Source organism: Pongo abelii, chromosome 4 (assembly GCF_028885655.2).
Source record: "Pongo abelii isolate AG06213 chromosome 4, NHGRI_mPonAbe1-v2.0_pri, whole genome shotgun sequence".
Classification (NCBI taxonomy): Eukaryota; Metazoa; Chordata; class Mammalia; order Primates; family Hominidae; genus Pongo; species Pongo abelii.
The window spans coordinates 621,386-646,767 of record NC_071989.2 but is presented as its reverse complement, the minus strand read 5'-3'; the positions used below and the strand labels follow the sequence as shown (position 1 = coordinate 646,767).

The following is a 25,382-nucleotide window of genomic DNA, read 5'->3' as shown; positions in this document are numbered from 1 at the left end:
TAAAATTAAAAGGGGCATAAATCCCAGGGTTTATGCCCCTTGCCCACTGCCCCACCGCTGGGAGACCTGCCCAGGGCACAGCCACTTCACCTGCTGGCCTCACCTGGCTCCCAACTCGCCTGCCCCCTTCCTCCCGCTCCTCTTGCAGAAAGCCATCTCGTCGCCCACCGTGTCAAGGCTCACGGACACCACCAAGTTCACGGGCTCCCACAAGGAGCGCTTCGACCCCTCTGGCAAGGGCAAGGGCAAGGCTGGCCGCGTGGACCTGGTGGACGAGTCGGGCTATGTGTCCGGCTACAAGCACGCAGGCACCTACGACCAGAAGGTGCAAGGGGGCAAGTAGCCCCCGCTCCATGCCCCGTGGCACTGCCGGTGTCCCCGGAGCAGGGACTCTGTCACCTCGCACTTCATTACATTCCTGTGCTCACTGGGGCAGAACTCAGACGGGTGCCCCTCCTCCTGCCGGATGCCCCCAGCACTCCCCTCTCAAACCAGGTTTGGGCCCCAGTTCACTGACCCTCCTAATACACCTGCCTCATCCTCAGCCATTTCCAAAGTGTCTCGCGGATCACACCACACTGGGCACGTGGTTTGCAGGTCAAAGGGGCGTTTTAAAGGAGCTGGCTGTCATGGCAACAGGAGGCTGTGCTGACCTCCTGAGCCGCAGACACCTTCCAGGAGCCCTGAGGGCGGCAGGAGCTAACCCCAACCAGCAGGCAACTAACACGGAGTTGGCCCCACACCGAACGTGGGAGGTGTCTGTGGGCCCGAGGCCTGTCCTGCATGCAGCGGACACCACGGGGCCTTCCTGCTTTCCTGGGCAAAGGGCAGAGTGAGGCCACCTGGAGGGGGTGCTGGGCACCTGGCACATGTGTGGGGAAGCCGGTCACATGGACACACGTGTGCACACATGCCTACAGGCCAGCTCTGTGCCAAGGGCAACCTTGGTAAAAGGAAAGCTGTGGGGGGTAGTGGGCGGCTTCCCAGCTGACCACAGTGGCTTGGACTGTGAAGGTGGAGCAGGCTCGCTTTGCTTTCCTGAGAAGATGCGGTGGCTGCCTGTGTTCTCAGAGCGGGTCTGGGAAGATTCAGAATGTCTGGTCCCCGTGGTGTTGCCAGGCAAGAGACACGAAGTGCCGAGACACTCCTCGCCTCATCGCATGACAGGGCCTCTGCCCGGCCCTCCCGCTCGCCCGTCCTCGCTAGCTGCACCCTGTTTGCTCGCAGACCTCCCATTGCCACAGCCCAAGCATCTTCTTCAACTCTCCCGAAATGGCTTGGCCTAACCTCTCCTGGCCAACACCCCCGACCCCCCCGGAGAGCAGGACACTAGGGAGGACCCCCAGGCCTGCAGTGTCTGTGGGGGTTTCTCTGCCAGCAGGGGGCTGAGCAGAGCCCATCCAGGACACTCCACACTGCCAGGACACACCCAGGTGGCCCGCCCTTGCCTGTCTGCACCTGGGGAGAAGCCGCCGCTCCTGCTCCCTCCTGGGGAGGCTGATGGGTGTGGCCACCTGCCGTCACAATGGCACACTGCCACTGTCCCTTGGCATGCACACAGCCACAGCCGCACGTGTGACCTGCTGGGCCGTGGTTCTGGAGTCTACCTGCGGATGAGCCTGCGGCAGTCTTGAGGAAACTCTTCCACAGCCTGTTAGCCCGTGGCTATGGTCAGGCTCTGGCCAGGGCAGGGGGCTGCCCAGGGCCACGCTCACAGTACAGGAGGACGGCGAGGCACCTCCCTCACTGGCACGCATGAGCGCCACCCGCCTCCCCGACTCCCAAGAGTGCACCTGCTGCAGCCACAGCCCCGTGGAAGGACTCCCCCTACCTGAGCAGAGCAGGAGCCCCAGGGCGGAGCTCCCAGCCAGCATGGTCCACTGAGGGCTAGGGGTCTCCGAGGCCCCTCAACAGAGAAGCCTCCACCTGAGGATGGGGAGGACCTGGCAGGTAGCTTCCATGGCAGGGCTGGGAAGTTCATGGTGCCTGGCAATAAAGACCAAGGAAAAATGGACCTCAGGCTTCGTGGCTCCTTTAGGATGTCACCTCACCAGCCTGGGGAAGGCAGGGGGTGCCCAAGCCCAGCCCTGTGCCCCCGCTGAACCTGGCTGGACCGCGTGTGAAAGGCAGAACTAATGTGCGGAAACATTTGAAAACAACTCTGAATGTGCAGTGCGGAATCACCCGATCACAGACGAGCGGCCACCAGAATCACCTGATCACAGCCCATCACAACTCCAAAGCCCTTGTGCTGAAGAGGCCGAGGACGAGTGCTCACCAAACAGGGTGGCTCCTCAGGTCCCGAAGCCTGAGACCCGGAAGACCCTGGCACCCTTACACCCTCAGACTCCTGCCCTCCTTGGCCTCCCTGGCCCCAGCGCAGCTCCACCCTGGGCTGCGTCTCCTGGTCCCAGGCTGCATTTCTCCTTTTTTTCCGTCTGTGGGCAGCCCGGTCCCCACAGTCACGGCCAAGCCACGCAGAACGAAAGTGACTCCAGAGGCCCTCGCCCTGGAGCTGAGCCTGGCGCCGGGTCAGGACGGAGGGACGGGCGGGTTGGGGTCCGCGGGTCCTCACACCACACGGCAGGCACAGAGGCTCGCCAGGCCCTGCTCCGGTCTGTGGGGACGAGGGACACTGAGGAGAGGCGCTGGGCACCAGGAGGCAGCGTCCTGGTCCCTGGTTGGCCTCAGACAAGAACGGCCTCGAGAAAAGAGCCAAGCGCATCGGGAGCACACCAGAAACCGGCCCTGAGCACGAGAAGTGCCTCCGCCCAGCCCGGGCACCACCCGACCTCGCAGGGAGCAGGCCGTCACCGACGGGTCACCTCGTCCACGCGGCGAGCACCAACTCACCACAGCCCTTCCCAGACCTGGCTGGAGCGGCCGGAGCGGCGGGGCTCGTGGCTCCCATCTTGGCCCCCGGAGGTGAGCTCCTTCACAGAAGTGGTCCCTTCACTCTGAGGAAAATCGTGGCGTGCATCCTGAACCCTAGGACACGCCTGTGGGTTTCACGAATGAGATCGAGGCTGCTGTGGCACCAGCCCGTCCTGGCCTGGAGCACCCTAGGATCCTGGAGGGAGAGGCCCCACGCCCCCACTCTCCCTCCACACTTCCAGGGTTGGTGCCCACGAGTCACAGGCACGGCCACTCCGGGGTCCCACCCTCCCCCAGCAGCCTCCAGGCTTTCCTCAGACACGCGGGAGCCAGGAGAGCACCCTTCTCCGCTCGGCTCCAAAGCGAATCTTTGAAAACACCCACTCGGCTGCCATCTCTGTCACCTGGCCAGGAGGGGTAGCAAAAAGTCACGAGGACATAGCTGTCACCATTGTCAGTTACAACTTGTCTGTGGAATCCGTAATCGCATCTGTGTGCCGCCTCCGAACACAGAACATTGTTTGGACGGCAGCCCCACTGCACATAACAGACCCGTGCATCTTCCTCAGTCAGTTTCTGAATATCGTGAATTCAGGCAGGTGTGTGTTCTCTTCTGCATGTTTTTATGCGCTGCCAATTAGCTTCTACTAACCATGGTTCAACAGAAAATAAATGTGTATTTGTGAATAACAAACTGCACAACCTGCAAACCAGGAGAGAGGGACAGGTTCTGTCAGGGTGACACCAGGACAAAGAGACAGGTTCTGTAGGGGTGACAGCAGGACGCAGGGACAGGTTCTGTGGGGGATGACACCAGGAGAGACAGACAGGTTCTGTGGGGGGCGGTGACACCAGGAGAGAGGGACAGGTTCTGTCGGGGGTGACAAGAGGAGATAGGGACAGGTTCTGGGGGGGGGGGTGACACCAGCAGAGAGGGACAGGTTCTGTCGGGGGTGACACCAGGAGAGAAGGACAGGTTCTGTCGGGGTGACAAGAGGAGAGAGGGACAGGTTCTGCAGGGTGACACCAGGACACAGGGACAGGTTCTGTTGGGGGTGACACCAGGAGAGAGGGACAGGTTCTGTCAGTGGGTGACACGAGGAGAGAGGGACAGGTTCTCTTGGGGGTGACACCAGGACACAAGGACAGGTTCTGTCGGGGGTGACATCAGGCGAGAGGGACAGGTTCTCTGGGGGGGTGACACCAGGAGAGAGGGATAGGTTCTGTTGGGGGTGACACCAGGAGAGGGACAGGTTCTGTCGGGGGTGACACCAGGAGAGAGGGACAGGTTCTGTTGGGGTGACACCAGGAGAGTGGGACAGGTTGTCGGGGGTGACACCAGGACACAGGGACAGGTTCTGTCGGGTGACATGAGGAGAGAGGGACAGGTTCTGTCAGTGGGTGACATGAGGAGAGAGAGACAGGTTCTGTCGGGTGACACCAGGACACAAGGACAGGTTCTGTCGCGGTGACACCGGGACACAGGGACAGGTTCTGTCGGGGTGACACCGGGACACAGGGACAGGTTCTGTTGGGGGTGACAAGAGATAGGGACAGGTTCTGTCAGTGGGTGACACAGAGAGGGACAGGTTCTGTCGGGGGTGACACCAGGACACAAGGACAGGTTCTGTCAGGGTGACACCGGGACACAGGGACAGGTTCTGTCGGGGGTGACACCAGGACACAGGGACAGGTTCTGTCAGTGGGTGGCACCAGGAGAGGGACAGGTTCTGTTGGGGGTGACACCAGGAGAGAGGGACAGGTTCTGTCGGGGGTGACAAGAGATAGGGACAGGTTCTGTCAGTGGGTGACACAAGGAGAGAGGGACAGGTTCTGTTGGGGGTGACACCAGGACACAGGGACAGGTTCTGTTGGGGTGACACCAGGAGAGTGGGACAGGTTCTGTCGGGGGTGACGCTAGGACACAGGGACAGGTTCTGTTGGGTGACACCAGGAGAGAGGGACAGGTTCTGTCGGGGTGACACGAGGAGAGAGGGAGAGGTTCTGTTGGGGGTGACACCAGGACACAGGGACAGGTTCTGTCAGGGGTGACACCAGGACACAGGGACAGGTTCTGTCGGGAGGACAGCGCTGATCGTGTCTCAGCATCAGGAAAGGAGAAAGGCAGAGGGAGAGCGTTGAGAAGACTGTTCACACCAGATACTTATTTTTATTTACTGCTGTAGGATAAGCAACCAGGTAGTGTTCCTAACAGTTAGTGTTACCAAAATTAAAGTTCAAATTATATGTTTAAAATATTGTAGCAGAAGATATATATTTATACTGGACTATTTTTACACCTTCTAATATCCTATCCAAGTTTGGGCACAGATGGTGGAGTTGGGCTGGCATCACGTCCTGTGGCCGCCCCACTTGCCTGTCGGTGCCGCTCCATCCCGGGCCCCAGGGATGCCAGCTCAAGGCCGACCACAGCAGCCCTGCGTGGGCGTCACCTCCTACCCTAGCCCCTGTCCTGGACTGCTGCAGCTGCCTGCTTTTGTGAATGGTGTTTTGTTGGCACAGGGCCTGTCCTGTGTGCTCACGCATGCCTGTGGCCCCTTCTGCTGTACAAGTGGAGTGGGGAGGAGTTGAGATGGAGACGCCTTAGCCCTGGACACTTATCTGTCCCTCTACTGGCCCAGCTCATCTCCTTCTGTGGGCAATCACGCGTGCACTGGCCACCCTCCCACCCCACAGCACACACCACGAGGGGATGGCACAGGGGGACAATGAGGCTGGGCCGTGATGGTATCAATAGGCTAGAACGTCCTTCAAACACTGAACCTGCATCTTTCCTCCTCTTACTACTGAACACTTGGTGAGCTCTGGCGGTCCAGGGTGCAGCGTCTGTCCCCGGGCATGTGATGGGGAGTCCTGGGCACATCGAGATGCTTTACTTCTTTCTTTCCACCTCTTAAAAAACTAAACCAAGCCAAACCACAAAGGAAATCTGCACAACTCAAGAGAAACTTGAAAGGGATCGTGTAACTACTAGTTTGTACTAAGTTTTTTTCAAGGAAGGGAAACAAATTTATATATATATATATATGTGCAATATATTTTTACACTGTGTGATTAACATTAGGGAGTACTGAGCGCATCACTTTATCAGTGTGACGGGTGATGTCCACGTCATGGCTGTTCTGACTCTGAAAGGCACTTCTGCCGACGTCTAAACCGCACTCACCGGGGACGTCCGCAGGGTGGGGTGGCCCTGCTGTCCCTCCTGCAGGTGAGAGGCGTGGTGTTGCCTGTTGGACTTGCTGTTGAGCCTGGCTTGCAAACCTGTAGTGAAACAGCTCGTGTCTGTGTGCACACTGCCCCTGTGTCTGCTGTCGTTAACATTGTGTGTCAAGTTGGTAAAGTGACAAATAAAGGTGTTAAAACATGGATTTCTCTGTTCCTTGGAGCACACGTGTCTGTAACAGGTGATAACAGAGGACGGGTACTGGAGGGGCCCCAGGTGGGGAGTGTGCTGAGGGCCTCCACTGGGCTGAAGCTCACAGGGCCGAGGGCCTTGTGTCCCCTTTGCCTGAGGGAGTCTCTCGCTTCCTCATCCAGACAGGAGGACTGTGAAGGAGGAGCAGGCGGACCAGCCATCTGTCAGGTGTTGAGTCCTGGTCTAGCCCTGGTGTAGCCCTGGGTGGGGTCTAGATTCAAGGGGAATGGACATGAACACTGTGAACACCACCACAGCCCTCCAAAACAGGACGATGTCATCACAGGCTGCTATAAAAAAAAAATGCCAACCTGAGATACTAGCCCAGCGAAACAGTTTTCCAAAATGAGGATACAATAAAGGCATTTTTGGACAATGAAAAGAGAATTTGCCACCAGCAGACGTTAAAAGAAATTCTAAATGCAGAAAGCAAAGGTGATCTCAAATGGCATGTCTGGTCTGTGAAGCAAGTGGAGCAAAGAGAATAAATAGGTCAATAACTCCAAATTAACAGTGGCTATATCAATACTTTGTGAGATTAAAATGTTTCATAAAAATACTTGGGAACCCCCACAGGTGAGCAGAACAGGAGCATGGGGAGGGACGCGCACCTTGCACTCGAGGAACCAACCCCAGAGGTGGGTGACAGCATGGACTAAACACGCACATGCTGTAAGCATGGAACAGAAGCACAGTACACAGTCTCCAAACGAGCAGAGGGACAGCGGGATGACAGGAGATCATCTAAAAGTGGCAAAAGTGAAGAGGGAAAAAACCATGGAATAGAACAAACAGCGCAAAATGAGATGGCAGATTTAAACTAATGAGATGGTGGATCAATCAGATTCGCTGATAAAACAAGAGAAAGAAACACAGAACAGGGAAATTGATAAAATAATATTTTAACCCATATTTATTTGTAATTTCAGTATGGCTAACGATAGATCAGATCAGAAATTGAAAAGAAAATGGAGGCAAAGGGTATTTTTTTGAAAGGACTGAAGAGAAAGTTCAAACAATGAATATGAAGAATGGCCAAGAATGGGCTGAATCCCCGGGAGGCAGATGCTGAGGTGGCCTTTGTATCACAAGAGGCTCACTGGTGAGGAATGCCCCTGAACAGCACAAGAGGAGGAGGCAGGGCAGCCGGAAGGCCTCAGGGAGGCTCTGGAAATGGCCTGCTAGGGAGCTCCCTGTGGTTTGCATTAGGCCCAGGCCCTGCCTGCTTGGACACTGGCTGCGGCTGCCTGGATGAGTGTGTCCTCAGCTCCAGAGCCCAGGCACAGCCTGACAGCATGGTGGCTGGAGATGGTCTCTGCCCCTAGGCTCCCTGCCCCTGGATGGCAAGGTCTTGTTTGAAGGGACACAGCTGTCCCTACATCTCTGCCACAGAGACACACACAACTTCAAATGCTTAAGCCATTCAAATTATGTGTGTTATACCCCCCAAAATGGAAAATTAAGACAATATGGACCAATTCTTAGAGACACATAACTTACAAAAACTAACTCCAAAAGAAATGGAAAGCCTACTCAGCCCTGTGACGTAGGGGAAGTCACTGCCAGCTACAAAAGAAAACACCTAACACCTCAGTGGCTGGACACATAAAATGTATTACTCACACAACGTCCAACTTCAGGAATAACGAGATCTCTTCTAACAGAAGACAAACAGGCTTCCTAGTCCTGTGATGCAGCTGCCCAGGTCACTGGTAGGGAAGCCATCAAAGTGACACACCAGCTCCCGCTGCTCTGGCCCTGAAATGACTCACCTCAGTCCCACGCACAGGCTGTTGCTCAGTAGTCACACGGCCCCAACCCAACTCAGGGATATGCAGCGTAAAGGCAAGGGGGACATAAGGATGGTCTGTGTGAATGGCTCTGCCACATCCTGGAACACTGAGTTATACTGGATCAGTTGTCAAACCTCCTGACAAAGAAAGTTCCAGGCACAAGTGACTTCACCAGCAAGTTCCATCAAACATCCATAGAAGAAATAATTATTATCTTAAGTAAATTCTCCTAGAGAATGGAGAAAGAATACACAACCTAGCTCATTTTACGGTGGTGTAAATATGCGAATCCTTTCAAGAATAGCATTACAAAGGAAAATCGTAAGTGGCTGTCACCTGTGAAGAGAGATACTAACCACCGTACTAGAGCACGCAGCTACCCAGTGTTCAGGACGCACCAGATGCTGCCCGAGAGTCCTATTCATACGAACTCATTTCACCTTCACGACAATCCTGTGAGGAAGCCACAGGTGGTAGATGGTATAGCTGGGCTACAAAATGCTAAACCAAATATTAACAAACCAAATATAACAATATGTATGTAGAAGAAAATCCATAATTATTAAGTTGGACTTATCTCAGAAATTCAAGGTTTATTTTTAACAACAGCAAATTATGGTCATTAAACACATCAATATATTAAATGATAAAAATCATGGTCATCTCAATCACAGCAGAAAAAGTGATAAAATTCATCCATTCTTGACACGAATTATTGATAGAAGAAGCTTTAAAACAAACAAAAGAAATCTATTACAAGTGAGTGGATAAATGGTGAGAATTTATCACCCCTTTGAATATCAGGAAGAAGACAACGATGCCCACTCTATTACCGCCTCTAATCAGCACTGCACTAGGGGTTCCGACCAGTGTAGAAAAGCAAAACACAAAACAAAAATAAAAACATAAAGTAAATCTCCAGAACAACAGGAATGGGAAAGAAAACCCATTACTCATAGAAAACATGACTGTGTGCCTAAAAATGAGAAAACAGCTACAGGCAAATGATTAAAATTACTAGATTGCTCGATACAAATTAATACACAAAAATTGAATTTCCATGAAATGGCAACACATAATTAGGAAAATGAAATCCAAGCAATTTTTAAAAACAGCATCACAAAATAACAAGGACCTAGGATTAAATGTAACAAAAGACATACAAGACCACTGTGAAAAGTATCAGGCAGTATTAACACCTGCTGAAGGAGCCCTAACATTTGGAGAGACAGATACTGTGTTCAGGGCTTGTAAAACCCAGTATTACAAGTATGTCAATGATTCCCAAGTTGATCTACAGGTTCAATACAATCCCAAACAAAATCCCAACTCAACCGGCTAGTTCTAAAATGTATGAAACACAAAGGGTCAAAAACAGCCAAGACATCCCAACATAAGATGGAGATACGCGCCCTACAGTGTGTGGTATTGGCAGAGACAGACAAGGAGATGCAGAAACGGACACAGAGATCATCCTGACAAAGGAATCTTCAGTGGCCGGGGCTGGGAAAACGGCTTATGTCTGCAACACAATGAAACTGGATCCTTAAGCTTCACAACAGGCACAAAAATCAATTCTGGGTAGAATCTATATCCAAAATCCAAAATACACAAAACTATAAAATTCTTTGGAAGATAACAGAGTATCTTTATGATCAAGGCAAAGTAAAGATTATTAAAAATTAGGATCCAAAATGCTTTAATCATGAAAGAAAATATTGATACATTGGGCCATATTAAAGTTTAAAATTTCTCTTAAAAGACACCATTAAAATAAAAAGACAAGAAAAGCTATTTGCAAATGTAACTCACAAAGCACTACTACCCAGAATCATAAATAACACCTGCAAATAAATGAGACAGACCACCCAATAGAAAAGTAGGGAAAATACTTGAATAGGTACTTTACAAACAGGAAATCCCGGTGAGCCGCAGACACGCGAGAAGGGGCTGAACAAGGAGAAGCCAATGAAACCAGAAAGAGGCCTACCCCACACCCTCCGCCACCCCGCGCCCCCCGCCACCCCGCGCCCCCCGCCACCCCGCGCCCCCCGCCACCCCGCGCCCCCCGCCACCCCGCGCCCCCCGCCACGCCGCGCCCCCCGCCACCCCGCGCCCCCTGCCACCCCACTCCCTCCGCCACCCCACACCCACCGGAGTGAGGTTGCTAACACTTCAGGCAATGGGTGCTGAAAACATGGACCGGCAGACGTGGTCATACACAACTAGCAGTCGCGCCTGCTGGTACAACCACTTTGGAACAGTTGGGAATTTCTAGTAAACCTGTTAAAAACATGGTTAAGGAGTTAATGGAAATGTGAACATAATGGGATATAAAACTAATGAAAAGAATCAAATGGAGTTTTTTTTTTTTTTTTTTTTTGAGACGGAGTCTTGCTCTGTCGTCCAGGCTGGAGTGCAGTGGTGCAATCTTGGCTCACTGCAACCTCCGCCTCCCAGGTTCAAAGGATTCTCCTGCCTCAGCCCAAGAAGCTGGGACTACAGGTGCCCACCACCATGCCCGGCTAATTTTCATTTTTAGCAGAGATGGAGTTTCGCCATGTTGGTCAGGCTGGTCTCCAACTCCTGGCCTCAAGTGATCCTCCTGCCTCAGCCTCCCAAAGTGCTGGGATTACAGGTGTGAGCCACCCTGCCCAGCCTCAAATGGAATTTTAGAACTAAAAATATATCTAATTTCTGATATAAAAAATTCACTATACAAGCTTAACATCAAATTAGGCAAGTGGAAGAAAAGATTAGTAAGCCTCGCAACAGGACAATAAAACCATCTGAAGGAAAGGATGAGAGAACAAGGATGAAAAAGCATCACGTTTAGTGACCTGTGAGATAGTGTCACAGTCTAACAGAAAGCTAACTGGAGTCCCAGACGGGGACAGGGAGGAAGAAGTGAGAGACGGGGTCAGACAAGAAATATGAATAGTGGCTGCAACTTTGCCAAATCTGATGAAAAATATGAACTCACAGGTCCAAGAAGCTCAATGAAACCCAAACGAGGTAAGCATCTATAAGCTTAAAGTGGAATAATATTAACATCTTCTAATACTCTTACATACATAAATTACGTGATGACAAATTAACCCCATCCCAACCCTACAGAAAATAAATTTGGTATGACACATTTTCCTGCTGAGTTATGACCACAACTGGACAGAGAGGTGACACAAGAGGGCAGCCTGAAGCCTAGCAAGTCCTCTTCAGGGGAGAGACAGCAGTCCCACCTCTGATTTCCCCAGGGATACAATCCACACACACACACACACACACACAGAAGCGCGCACACACAGCACACACACAGCAAGCGCACACACACAGCTAGCAGGCACACACACAGCTGGCAGACACACACAGCTAGCACACAAGCACACACACAGCAAGTGCACATACACAGCGCGTGCACACACAGCACACATACAGGGTGCGTGCGTGCATGCACACACAGCACACACACAGGGTGCATGCGTGCATGCACACACAGTGCACACACAAGTGCACACACACACAAGCGATTACACAGCTAGCACACAGCAACTGCGCACACACACACGACTAGCACACAAAGCGCACACAGCACACACACAGCAAGCACACAAACAAGCACACACACACAGCAAGCATGCACACACAGCTAGCACACACAAAGCAAGCGCACACACAGCTAGCATGCACACAGCTAGTACACAGAGCAAGTGCACACACACACACAGCTAGCACACACAGCAAGCACACACAGAGCTAGCACAAACAGCAAGCACACACAGTGCACACAGCACACACACACAGCTAGCACACACACACACAAGGGCACACACACACACAGAGCAAGCACACACACACAGCAAGCGCACACAGAGCTAGCACAAACAGCAAGCACACACAGTGCACACAGCACACACACACAGCTAGCACACACACACACAAGGGCACACACACACACAGAGCAAGCACACACACACAGCTAGCACACACACAGCTAGCGCACACACACAGCAAGGGCACACACACAGCAAGGGCACACACACAGCAAGGGCACACAACACACACAGAGCTAGCACAGAGCATTTTCTTCTTAGGCCTGCTCATTCTTCCCAAATCAGTTGAACGTCACTTAAAAAATGACCTTGTCTTACCAATCACAGCAAGTATGACATAAGATATGAAATTTCCAAACTAAAAATCCAGTTTTGTGTCCTATTATGACATAATTTTCAGAACTACACTGCAAACAAGAGAGCGAGCCAGGGCTTGGGTAGATGTTTCCGCTGTGATATGTTAATATCATAAGACAATATTTTTAAGGGTTTTTCCCCCACATCTATAAGTGTCACTTGTGTTAAGTCTTTGAACTTAATTATTCCCACTCACCTATCATGGTGCATAGCTTGTTCTATAAAATAACTGAATGACAAACTCAGTTATAATTTGTATACAGCCACTTAAAAAGTTAACTTTTCAGAACAATGTATTTGTTTATTAAATAAAGATTGCTTGTTACACAGAAAATTATTTTCTTTAATTATCATACGCAACTCTCTTTCACATCAGGCAGTAAAACACTGCATTTACTTCATCTCAGGATACTGGATACAACATTAATGGTCAGTTTGTCTCAAAATATGTCAATGTGTTCTGTCTGAAAACATGCAAAGGGCTTGGAGTAATCATATCATTTTAGGAAGTGCTTTAGAAAACCAAGCTACAGGCCCTGAATACATTCCAAAAATCCTAAATAATTACCAACAGAAGAGAGAACTCTTGCCAGCCAGTACACTCAGTAAAGAAGTACAAAGGTGCAGAGAATGTAACTTTACCAGGAAACGTAAGGGGCGGCCCAGCTTCTCTGCAGGAGTCAGCAGGCCTGGCAGCCTCCTTGGCTGGTGCTGCTGTGTGGAAACAGGGCCATGGTCTTCTTGAGCTCCTGGTAGCTCCAGTGCATCTGCTCCACCTCGGCTCTGTGCTGCGCCCGCACCTGGCTCAGCTCCCGCAGCAGGTGTTCATTGGTGCTGACCAGGGAGCTGCAGAACGACAGGGAAGCGGCTGCTTGGCACTTCCGTCCTCTCCAGCGGTGTGGCCCTCACCTGCTGGGCCTGTCCACCTCCCTGCATGGGCATGAAGCTGCCCTGGCCCTGCACACAGACCTATCTCTGTGGCCCCATCACCTTCTGTGTCCCACTGGCTACCACCCACCTGCCTCCTCCTTCCCAACCACTGCCCTGACCCCTGGGAGCAGCCTTGGAGGTGCTGCTCAGCACCTATGGAATGAATGAACGAGCTGAACAGGCTAATGAGTGACTGAATGGCACCTTTGCTATTCCAGCTACGCTGGGTTTTATGAGAAGATGATAAACTTCATGGCTAGCAAAACAATGTTCTAATTCTAGAAAAGATACATGGACTGAAATATTTCTAATTCCCAGTCAAATATAATAATTTTGACATCATAATAGTGTAATAGAAGAGTCCTAGTCTTTAATGCTGTTGACCATTTTTATTTTAGAAGTAAAATGCTATTGCATTTTATCAACTTTGTCACCTCCAAATTGCCCTAATCACCCAGTCAGCGATGACTTGAGGACACTCAGGGCATTACAAGTATTAGACAAGGCAGGGCCCACTGACCTCGGCCACAATAGCCGCAGAGATGGGCACCCCACTGACAGGGCCACTGTGCAGGCCCAGGCCCTGTTCGCTTGGACAGCAAAGGAGCCGCAGGCCAGGACTGGATGAAGCCAGCATGAATCCTGGGGGCAGAAGCCCGATGCCACCGTGTTTGGGAGCTGTGCACCCCGCCTTGTCCACATCCAGGCCACAGTGCTCAAGGAGAATGACCCCCAACTCTACCCTGACCTGCCACAGACAGGCCCACCAGGTTCCAGGGAGTCACATGGCCCTGCCCACGACTGTGCACTGCATCCGCGGCCGCCACAGTCCCCTTCCTTCTGCTCCGCTGCACCTCCTCTTGGCCCAGTCTCATCTTTCAGGACCCTTCCCCTCTGTAACTTACACCTGTGATGGGCCCCATGGGGGTCTGTGGCCTTTATCCTGTAAGGGGCAGAGCCTGGCTACGCCTATGACCAGACTGTAGTCGAACCCAGGTAAGTGTGGCAGCCTCAGCCTGAGGAGTGGGGGAGGGAGTGGGAATGGGAGGTGGCGGGAAAGGAAGAGGGAATGGGAGGGGGAGGGGGAGGAACTGACCACAGACCAGCCTTCCCTGCTGAGGCCACAGGAACAGGGGTTCACACAACAGCACCCACAAAACCGCCCAGAGCGACCTGTCCTTGCCTCCTCTAGCAGCTCGCCTCTTCCTTTCTGCACCCAGCCTCCAACCACTTCCCGGCACACAATTCTTTAGAGACAAACTAAGATTCTGCCTTGAAGATCCCCTCACACCCAGCCCCCTTCTCACCATCCCCCTATAGCCAGGGAGTAAAGGTGAAATCTCCATGTTTCCAACTGAACACGAACTGCAGTGAAGGGGGAAGCACAGCTGCCGGACTACGGCCCAGCGGAACCAGGTTGCCCCGCCGTGCCCGACCATCTCTCATGCGCCTGTCTCCCCTGGTCACACTGCACACAGGTCATACCTTACAGTCCACAACTCTCAGTCCACACCTCACATTCACAACTCACAGTCACACTTCACAGTCATGCCTCACAGTCCACGCCTCACAATCACACCTCACAGTCCCACCTCACAGCCACACCTCACAGCCACACCTCAGTCACACCTCACAGTCACACCTCACATTCAGACCTCACAGTCATAACTCGCAGTCCATACCTCACATTCACACCTCACATTCACACTTCATAGTCCTGCCTCACAGTCACGCCTGACAGTCATGCTTCAGTCACACCTCACAGTCCACGCCTCAGTCACACCTCACAGTCCATGCTTCACAGTCCACGCCTCAGTCACGCCTCACAGTCACGCCTCACAGTCCACGCCTCACAGTCCACGCATCACAGTCCACGCCTCAGTCACGCCTCACAGTCACGCCTCACAGTCCACGCCTCACAGTCCACGCATCACAGTCCACGCCTCAGTCACACCTCAGTCACACCTCACAGCCCATGCCTCAGTCACGCCTCACAGTCCACGCCTCACAGTCCACACCTCACAGTCCACGCCTCACAGTCACACCTCACAGTCCACGCCTCACAGTCACACCTCACAGTCACACCTCACAGCCCATGCCTCAGTCACGCCTCACAGTCCACACCTCACAGTCCACGCCTCACAGTCACGCCTCACGGTCCACACCTCACAGTCCACACCTCACAGTCACACCTCACGGTCCACGCCTCACAGTCACACCTCACACTCAGGGTTGATACCTCACAGCCTACACCCCATGGTCACATACCTCACAGTCCCATCTCACGGTCCATGCCTTATGGTCACACCTCATGGTCAGACCTCACATCCACACCTTGCAGTCACACCTCATGGGTCACACTTCATGATCCATGCCTCACACATGCGACAGACAGCAGGAAGGGCCTCCATTTTCAGAGAGGAAAGTTTATGGAAGTTTCAAATCAGCAGTGGTCCTGGATTTCATCGGCCAAGACTCATGAGGAGCTGTTCCTCTGTGCCTTCTGGGTGTGACCCAGTCCGGCCCAACCCTCCCTGTGCCTGGGCCTCCTCCCCTCGGGGGCCCACTCAAGCCTCACGAGCAGGCACCTGTGGCTCTCCTGCAGCATCTGCGTGAGCTCCTGGATCTTGTCGTAGTGCTCCAGGTGCTGCTTCAGTTCCACAATCTCGCCACACAGCCTCTTCACACTTGATTGAAGTCCTGAAAGAGAAAGAAAAAAAAGTACCATTACTGAGTAAAACTCATTCACACATTTTGAAAATGAAAACAATTCTATATTTAAACTGGATCTTGGTTACCAGAAAAAGAATATAGCTGGAAAAGATCAGTTTTAATGAGACTCAAAGATAGGGCGAGCATGAATGCCAGGGCCCCTCCCTGTGCTGTTTCTACCCTGGGCCCTCCCCAGGCCCCCACGGAGCCACATCCCTGTGTGAGGGCAGGGTGAGGCAGCACTGGCTGGCAGTCCCTCCACTGGGCCTGTCTACTGGTTCCTCCTCCACGAGGAAGCACACTCTGCCCCTGAAGGGAGGGCCTGTGGGTTTTGGGAAAAGCACCAAGCAGCCCACAGTGGCCAGAGGTCTCCGAAGTGCCCTCTGACTCTGCATCCATCAGTGATGGAATATGTGGCTGGTTTCCAACTACAAACTCCTGCCTGTTTCTGGATTTCCAGCGCAAGAGGAGAAGAGAGTTACTATTTAGTGTGTCACCAAATCCAAACACGGGATACAAATAAACCCACATGTAGACACACTCTTGCAAAACCACACATTGACAGAGGCAGTGAGAAAGCCTGGGGTGGGGAAGATGGTGGTCAAATGGTGACGGTGACACGGATGGCAGGCTCTTCTCACCCACAGTGTGAAGGCCACCCCACGTGGCGTCTATGTTGACATGTTCACGGAGGGCATGAATGAAGGAAACGCAGGGGCACAGCTTCAGGACCTTCCAGTCCCCGTGGTGGTCAAACCAAGTCCTTAGATGGCAAAACCAGAACCCCAGGGACAACACTACAGCATCCCAGGGACAAGGAAGCCTTGGGACCCCAAACACAAAAGGCTGGGACAAACCCCCAGAGGCCACAAGTCACACATCATGTCCACCTCTGCAGGGATAAGGCAGCCGTCAGCAGTGGGTGGCCGTCAGCTCTGAGAACGGGACAGCTCCCAAGTGTCCTTGCTCCCTTGGGAAACCCAGTGCGCCAACCAGGGAACCACGGCCCTGCCCCTCCCCATGAGGGTGAGGCCAGGGGCCCCCGTGCAGTCTGGAAAAGCTGAGGCAGCCGTGCGATCCCTCAGAGCTGACCTGCCTGGTCCCTTCTAGAACAGAGCCTGCACCAAGAGGAACAGCTGGTGTGGGGTCAGGGTCAAGGTCAACCATGATGACGGCATCAGAGAAGGGTGGAGGAAAGAACAGGGCCTGAGAATCCCCAGAAGGAGGCTGCCCTATCCTTGATCCATGAGGTCAGAAAACCTGCCCTGACCTTGCCTCCTCCCTGAAATTCAGAAGCACAATTTTCATATAAAAAGCAGCAGAAAGTATTGAAGCCAAATCCCAGTTTCTGTAAGGCAAAGGGTTAGGGCGCAAGAACATCCCTATGAGACAAAAAGGAAATGACAGAAGAAACGAAAAAACAACATAAGTCATAATCAGAAATGTCAGAAAAGAGGGGTCTGAACTCAGGGAAGAATTAGCAATAAAAGAAAAAATTCACACTGGAAGTGAAGGCTAAGAAGGAGTCTAACAGAAAGTCCAGCAAATCCTCACTTCGCACTGATGGTTCCAGAAACGGCCACGAAGCAAAGCGACCGCCACGGAAGCCGAATTCACCGTCCACACACGCCGCCGACGGGAGCAAGAGTGACGCTCACACAGCGTTAATGAAGCCGAATTCACCGTCCACACAGGCCGCCGACGGGAGCAAGAGTGATGCTCACACAGCGTTAATGAAGCCGAATTCACCGTCCACACAGGCCGCCGACGGGAGCAAGAGTGATGCTCACACAGCGTTAATGAAGCCGAATTCACCGTCCACACAGGCCGCCGACGGGAGCAAGAGTGACGCTCACACAGTGGTAATGAAGCCGAATTCACCGTCCACACAGGCCGCCGACGGGAGCAAGAGTGACGCTCACACAGTGGTAATGAAGCCGAATTCACCGTCCACACAGGCCGCCGACGGGAGCAAGAGTGACGCTCACACAGTGGTAATGAAGCCGAATTCACTGTCCACACAGGCCGCTGACAGGAGCAAGAGTGACGCTCACACAGTGGTAATGAAGCCGAATTCACTGTCCACACAGGCCGCCGACGGGAGCAAGAGTGATGCTCACACAGTGGTAATGAAGCCGAATTCACTGTCCACACAGGCTGCCGACGGGAGCAAGAGTGATGCTCACACAGTGTGTAACAAAGGCAAATTCACCATCCACACAGGCTGCCGACAGGATCAGGAGTGAGGCTCCCACAGCAATTTCTAGTCACAAGAACATCACCAAACCACCAAACAAAGACCAAAACACCTCTAACATTAAACATTAAAATAAATGGGAGCTATGCATACATTTAAGACCGACTAGTAATGACAAGTTAGACCATTATTTACTCTGTTGTTCCAATTCAGGGGCAGAGGTGGCTGCCGCTTATCTCAGCAGCTCAGGGCGTGGAGCAGGAACCAGCCCTGATCAGATGCCATCCCACGGCAGGGCGGCTCGTGCCTGCACTCACTCGGGATGGGACAGGTCAGACACGCCAATGACCTGGCGTGCACAGCTTCGGGGCACGGGGGGAAACCAGCGGACCCAGAGAAAGCCCACAGAGCCGGGAGAGCAAACCACACACACAGTTCTCCCGGGCAGAGAACTGATTTTTTTTTTCTCATCACCTTTATGACGAAATGATGTTGAATGGACAGGGTTATTCAAGGACCCATGGTAACTACAACAATATCTTAAAGAAACAGAAGACAGAAAAGCAAAATTTATAAATAAAAAAGAAGACCCTAAAGAACTCTTACCGCTCGATAAAACAACCCAATAAAAACCAACGGGCGAAAGATCCGAGGAGACGCTGCCTCAAAGGAGACAGAGCAGCCACAGGCCTCATCCACGGCTGCCTCCCTGCCACAAAGGCCACGGCTGGTTGGGACAGACACTTGAGACCCACACGCCCTGGAACAGTTACTACCTGGCCTTTGAGAAAAAGTCCGTGAGCCCCTGAGAGGCTAGATCAGGAAGAGATGCTCCACTTGTCAATCTCAGGGAAGTATGAGTTAAAACCTCCAAGAGACTCCACACCACACCGAGAAGGTTACCATGGACAGCAGACTCCATCAGCATTTCCTTATTTAAAATCCAGGTATCTGAACTTGAAATACTGAATACAGTTTTGTAAAAATAGCAAAACAGAACAAAAAAAGTGAAGAGAGGGAAGTGAGAAAGATCTGGATCTTGACCACAGCAGGCCTGCTCGGGAGAGACACGGGTTCACCAGAAATGCAACCTGAATCTGTAACGCTGAGACGCTGGGCAACAGGCTCACTCACCAAATTCCATGGCAGCATAACCGTGGGAGGACGCCAGACAGGAGCAGCAAACCCCACAGTGACCAGGCCCCTCCAGCAGCTGCAGCCCTGACACCCTGTGCTGAGGGGAAGACGGCCGGGCAGGGTGAGGACAGGGGTGGCCTTGCCTCCTACATCCATGCCAGGACTGCCCCAGACACGCGCGTGTGCCACAAACTCCGGCCGAGGCAGCCTCCACGTCAGCCAGCGAGGCAGGGGCTCGGCTCCCCACTTACCAACTGCGTCTGCTGCTGCCCACTTCCCGCAGTGAAGAATTTAAAACAAAGTCTACCTAGGCACATTTGAACAGTTAAAGTTTACCAGGTGACCAAATACACGATCAACTTACCAGCGATCTGCAAATTTAATGTGGCTGCAGTGTCTGCACTCTTCACTTCCTTTTTCATACTCAACAAAAGTGATTTTAAGCTACTGTTCTCTTCCAAAGATTTATCTAAATGTTGTCTCAAATCATCCTGGGGACACAGAAAATACACTTAATTGCACAAGTCAAATTCAGTAAAATGCATATAGAAAATAAAACTGAACCCTGAGAATCCCGAGGGTTCCTTCTGCATACCTGGTCACAATGTGAAAGGCAGTAATTCGGTTTCACGGTACATCTCCCTGCTCCCAGCCCGCCCTGCCCAGCCCTGCAGCACCCTCAGGGGATGGAGGGAAGTGAGGAGAGGGATGGAAAGGAGCGCCTCAGCCCTGTGAGAGCCCCACTCCCGAGTCTCCTGAGGCATGTGCTCCAGCAGGACCTGCAGGCCTGATGCTGGGCAGGGCAGCCGGTGGCGGCTGGGGGAACCCTGTCTCTTCCAGGATGCCCTCATGGACACTGTGGGCCCCAGGCCTTGGTGCCAGTGTGAGGCACCGGTGGCCCTGCAGGAACCCCCTTCTGTTCTGGCTCCTTTCATATCCTCAAAGTATGGAGAAGACCCGGAGCACAGGATGAGCTGTCATCGAGGAGGGGAAAGGGCCACGCCTGCAGCCACACGGCAGCCTCTGCCCCTCCCCGGCCCCAGGGTGCCTGGTGAGGTGTGAGCCGTCCAAGCCACCAGCAGCTGCGACCAGGGTCTCCAGGGTCCCCAGGGATCCCATCTCACCTGGCTGCTGCTCTCTCAGGCACCAGCAGGCACATCCTGGGGCCGGGGGTGTTGAGCAGGCCCCAGCTCACTGCCACCAGGGGAGGGAGCGCCTGAGTCTGTGCAGCAGAAGCCTCATGCTGGGGGTATCACCGCTTCGTCCTTCTCCGCTCAGTGAGCCCACCCGCCGACAGCCCCCTCAGCATGCATGCGCCCACCAGGTCCCCGACGCCCACGGTGAAAGCGGATCGCTGGGTCTGAGACCTCAGGCTTATCTTGGCCCGTTCTTCATTTCGCGGCCTTCTCCCCAAGGTGTCTGCTGTAGTGGCGCCAACCAGCACGACCTGCCCTCTGCACAGTGCTTTGGGTCGTCCAGAAAGCTCCTGGCAGTGCCACGTCTCATGGTTTTGCCTCCCAAGGATGCGGTGAGCTCTTAAGGCAGGGCTGTGAGCTCCCAGCTTTTTCATTTGTTTCTTTCAGGCAAAGTCTCGCTCTGTCGTACAAACTAGAGGGCAGTGGAGCAATCACAGCTCACTGCAGCCCTCAACTCCTGAGCCTCCTGCCTCTACCTCCCAAAATAGCTGGGATGACGGAAGTGTGCCACCATGCCTGGCTAATTTTTAAATTTTTTGGAGTCTAGGCCACGACAGGCGCAGGGAACAGAGGACCGACTGCACCCAAGCTGGGCGCAGCCCATCTGCCTCAGAGGCCGTGCCAGGCACAGCAGCTGGAAGTGGGGCCACCTTGCCTCAGGACACCTGACTGCAGCTTCCAAAAGCAGCAAGGTCTAGGTTCGTGTGACCGAGGGATGAGCGTCCTCACGTGGCAGAGTAAACTTGGGTGCTTCTGGAGTGAGAGATGTGCGCCTCCCTGGAAGGCAGTGCCCACCAGCCTGCCCGGCTGCTCCCTCCGCCGGGTTCCTGACTGTGCTGACTGCTCCTTACCCGCGGGGCTCGGGCTGCCAGATTCTTCCGGATCACTCACCCTGACAGGGAACCAGGGCTGCTCTGTCCAGAGGCCCAGGGCTGCCCCAAGGGACAGGGTTAGGCAAACTGCAGAGGGCGAAAAAGCAGGCGTCCACGGTGGCCACAGCTGCGTGTGACCCCCACCCCTGGTGGCACTGGCGCTCGGCACACCTTCGGGCTCCGCCTGGCAGCTCTGTCTGGTCCCAGGCTCAGAAGGGCAAGGGGTGTGCCCGGCTGCATCCCACAGAAAAGACATCGGCGCCCAGCTCACTTTCCAGACAGCGGGTCACAAGTATTTAAGTACAAAGGCTTCCAGACGGGGAGCCACACATGTTTAAATATAGAGGCTTCCAGAGAAGGGGCCATGGGTGCTTAAATCCAGAGGCTTCCAGATGAGGGGCCACGTGTGTTTAAATGCAGAGGCTTCTGGACGGGGGGCCACGTGTGTTTAAATGCAGAGGCTTCTGGACGGGGGAACATGTGTTTAAATGCAGAGACTTCTGGATGGGGGGTCATGTGTATTTAAATGCAGAGACTTCTGGACGAGGGAACATGTGTTTAAATGCAGAGGCTTCTGGATGGGGGATGGGGACCCACGTGTGTTTAAATCCAGAGGCTTCCAGATGAAGGCCAGGTGCAGAGGCTTCCAGACCGGGGCGGGGAGGGGGGTGGCACGTGCGTTTAAACAGAGGCTGCCTGCGTTGTTTTGCCATCTGTGTTTTTTCTTCTCTAAAGAGGAGGCGTTGTGTGGGATCTCTGAGATGTAGGTTCCCATTAAACAGACAGTATGTACTTGTCAGACAAGTTCAGAGACAGTTTTCGAAGCCGTCCCGGGCCGACTTCACTCCCATTTTACAGATGCTGACAAGGGCCCTCTGGGTGTGCACATCCTCACGTGGCTCTGCCCTCACACCAGGACTCCCGGAGGGCCGCTTCTGTCTGGGTGTGGCTCTCTGACCACCAGCTCCCTGTCCTAAGGATGCCAGCAGCCCGTGGGGAGGCCCTTGCAGCGTGGAGGGAGCCTGGGAGGATCCCATCCCATGAGGCCTCAGATGAGACGGCGGCCCCGGCCCACGGCTGAGACGGAGGGAGGGAGCCTGGGAGGATCCTGCCCCATGAAGCCTCAGATGAGACGGTGGCCCCGGCCCACGGCTGAGACGGAGGGAGGGAGCCTGGGAGGATCCTGCCCCATGAAGCCTCAGATGAGACAGTGGCCCCGGCCCACGGCTGAGACGGAGGGAGGGAGCCTGGGAGGATCCTGCCCCATGAGGCCTCAGATGAGACGATGGCCCCGGCCCACAGCTGAGATGGAGCCAGACGCGCCTGGCTGAGCTGAGCCTGAGGCCCAACACACAGAAATCCAAGGTGATTAAGGTGGGTTTTCAGCTGCTCATTTTGCGGTAACTTGCCCTGTAGCCCCAGCTCACCATGGGACACTGGCCGTCATCTCCTTCCTAAAAAGAGAGTGGCCTCAGTTGTCTCCAGTTCAAGGCCCTGAGAGATGGGTCAGCAAGATAAAATCATGTCCAGGCCTGGCTCCCACAGTGCCCGGCACTGCCCAGTGGTGGAGGGTCCCTTGGGCCCGGGGAGAGAAGGTGGCCAGTGCCACTGCTGTCTCCAAAATGCTCCAGGCCTGTTGTGAGACAGGGCAGGCCGTGTTCCTGGGGGTGGCCGGGTCCCGGGCAGGGAGGGGAGACGTGGGGCTGCAGAGATGGCGGTTGGGACAGTGTGGCATCAAGGAGCCGCCCTCGTTCCTGGACGTCAGAGCCATGTTTCCCCCAGTCACATGGACACAGACACAGCGCCAGGGCGGGCTCACCAGCTCCTTGTGTGTGCGGTGCAGCTCCGCCGTCACGTCGCTCATCTCCCGCGCGTGCTGCTGCTGCTGCTCAGCAAGGCGGCTTTGCAGGGACTTACTCTCCAGAGCCAGGGAGCCGACGTCTTCACCCACCATCGCAGAGCCGTCCTGAGCTGCTGTGAATTCTTCAACAGATGACAAGATGTGTCTTGCCTGAGCTAGGAGTGAAAATCAAATATTACGTTAGCATTTAGGCTTAAAGGATGAAATATAAAACAAAATCGGCTCAGTATGTTTTGAATCACACAGACGATGCCTCAAAAAGACGGCAGGCAGGGAGGGGGGAAAGGGGTGTTGGCGCCACAAAACCACCTCAGGCTCTGTGCATCCACACACGGGCAGGGTGGGAACTGAAGAGAAGAGGTGACCTCCAAGAAAAGGGGCAACCAGGGGCCGCGTCTCAAGGTTTCAGTTGTGCCGCCACAACTCGCTGCGCCTTCCACAAACACTGACTGCCCTGTGTGGAAATCGCCGTGCAGACGACAGCTGGCAACTCCACACTGGGACAGTGGCCTGGGCCTGTGACAGTCCCCCCGCCACCGACGATGACAAGCTCAGGAAGTTCCCGCAGGACACCAGCCTAGGGAGAGGGGAGGTTTATGGGGCTGGGGTCCAGGTGGGCTGCGACTGCAAGGCATCCTCATTCTAGGAGCTGAGGGGCTATAACACTGCAAGGGGCACTCAGACAGCTCAGAGCCGTGCCCAGGGTCTGCCGGGAGGAGCACACTGGCTAGGCTCCTGAGCGACACACACAACCACACCCCAGGCTGCAGGACAAAGAGAAGGTGCCGCTGGGGACGCAGCATCTCCTGGTCTCCCAGTGTGACCCCGGATGAGGGAGGCCCCAGTGTGCTCATGTACAGGTTGCCTGGCAGAATCAAACAGACCCAAGTCCTATCTGGGGAGGGACCACCCTCCTGGGCCCCACACCAACCAAAAGCTCTGCAATCCAGGCCCAGCACAGGCTACACGCTCGGGTCGGGGGAGAAGATGCTGAGCAGCTTCCAAACTCCAAATCTCCATGTGATCACAGCCATCAGAACCAAGCCCTTTTGGACAGCATTTTGAGCAAAATGAGGTGACAGGCCCCCCAACACCCCAGAGCACAGCAGGGGACCCACAGGCCCAGGCCCATGTGGTGTCTCCTAAGAGCCCTGGCCACTGTGAGAGGCAGAGACTGCCAGGGAGGGCCCAGGCGCAGGACCACCACACGCTCATGCGAGGGGGCGTAGGACACCTGGGGCTGAGATGACTCCTAGGTCACCACACGCAGAGGACCCCGGAACCCATACAGACGCTGCCTACAGGGCAAGAGCAGCGGCCGCCCTGACTCACCAAGGAATGCCTCATTGCTGTGCAGGGACCTGCAGCCGCCCCAGCTCCTGTCCACCAGGTCCAAGAGCGTCTCCAGGAGCGCCGCCTGCAGGGCCGTCTTCTTCCTGGGTAGAGCCGAGTGTGACCCGGGAGACGGCTGTGATGGAAACAACATCATGAGGCCAGCGAGTCAGTAACTGAGGTCCTGAATGCCAGCAGGTGCCCGAACGTACCCTGGGATGCCCTCGCACCACGGAGGGGAGGACAGGTGCCCTGAGGCCCCAGCCCTGAGCCAGGTGGAGGGCAGCTCAGCAGTGCCCGCCCAGTGAGGCTTAGCCAGGTGCACCAGTCCTGGATGAGTGAGGTCTCGATGACAGGACAGGATGGGGCCCACAGATTCCCAACTCAAGCAGGCCCCAGATTCCCCCCCGTCAACCCAGACAGGGAAGTGGAAGACACGCCCAGGCCGCGGTCAGAGCCTATGTTCAAAGGGAGCTGCCCAGGAAGCAGCCTGTGCCCACAGTCAGGCTGGTAGAGGGTGCCAGACGCTGTCCCCAGCAACGGCCCGGAGTCAAACAATAACGCTGAAACAGAGACCGCCCACCTCCCCCATCTCTGCCTCCTTCCAGCTCAGGACCTGCCGGGGATGTCAAACACGCCCCACCCAGCTCTGGGACCCCCCCACCCCATGCTGCTAGGGAGCCGCCTGTAGCTCCAGCCATGCCTCCTTTCCTGTCCCAAAGTTCCGCACCTTCACGCTCCTCTGCCTGCCTGGGAGTCTGAAGCCCTCGCTGTGGCAAGTACCAAGTGAACAGCCCCTGCCTGTTCCCCTCTGGGTGGTCTGTACTCATGTCTACAGCAGGTGTGTCTCAA

At 54.2% G+C, this 25,382-nt stretch overlaps 2 protein-coding genes across 6 annotated transcripts in view; one reads left to right on the top strand and one right to left on the bottom strand.

Annotated features, from left to right (window-relative positions):
- TPPP (tubulin polymerization promoting protein) overlaps window positions 1-10,099 on the top strand; it is a 39,571-nt gene extending 29,472 nt beyond the window's left edge. For both annotated transcript variants that reach the window (XM_054555312.1, XM_054555314.2), the window contains exon 4: window positions 149-10,099. In XM_054555312.1, the coding sequence (XP_054411287.1) occupies window positions 149-343 (195 nt within the window). In that variant the 3' untranslated portion in view covers window positions 344-10,099. The remainder of the gene's footprint in view (window positions 1-148) is intronic.
- A 2,474-nt stretch (window positions 10,100-12,573) lies between these two features.
- Window positions 12,574-25,382, bottom strand: part of CEP72 (centrosomal protein 72) — a 37,818-nt gene continuing 25,009 nt past the window's right edge. For 2 of the 4 annotated variants that reach the window (XM_024247468.3, XM_054555311.2), the window contains exons 8-12: window positions 24,531-24,666; window positions 23,157-23,353; window positions 19,634-19,760; window positions 15,812-15,923; window positions 12,574-13,139 (exon numbers count right to left, since the gene is read on the bottom strand). In XM_024247468.3, coding sequence (XP_024103236.2) covers window positions 12,974-13,139; window positions 15,812-15,923; window positions 19,634-19,760; window positions 23,157-23,353; window positions 24,531-24,666 — 738 coding nt within the window. In that variant the 3' untranslated portion in view covers window positions 12,574-12,973. Of the gene's footprint in view, window positions 13,140-15,811; window positions 15,924-19,633; window positions 19,761-20,393; window positions 23,354-24,530; window positions 24,667-25,382 lie in introns of those variants that run through there. The other 2 variants (XR_008525103.2, XR_008525104.2) reach the window with 2 other exon arrangements.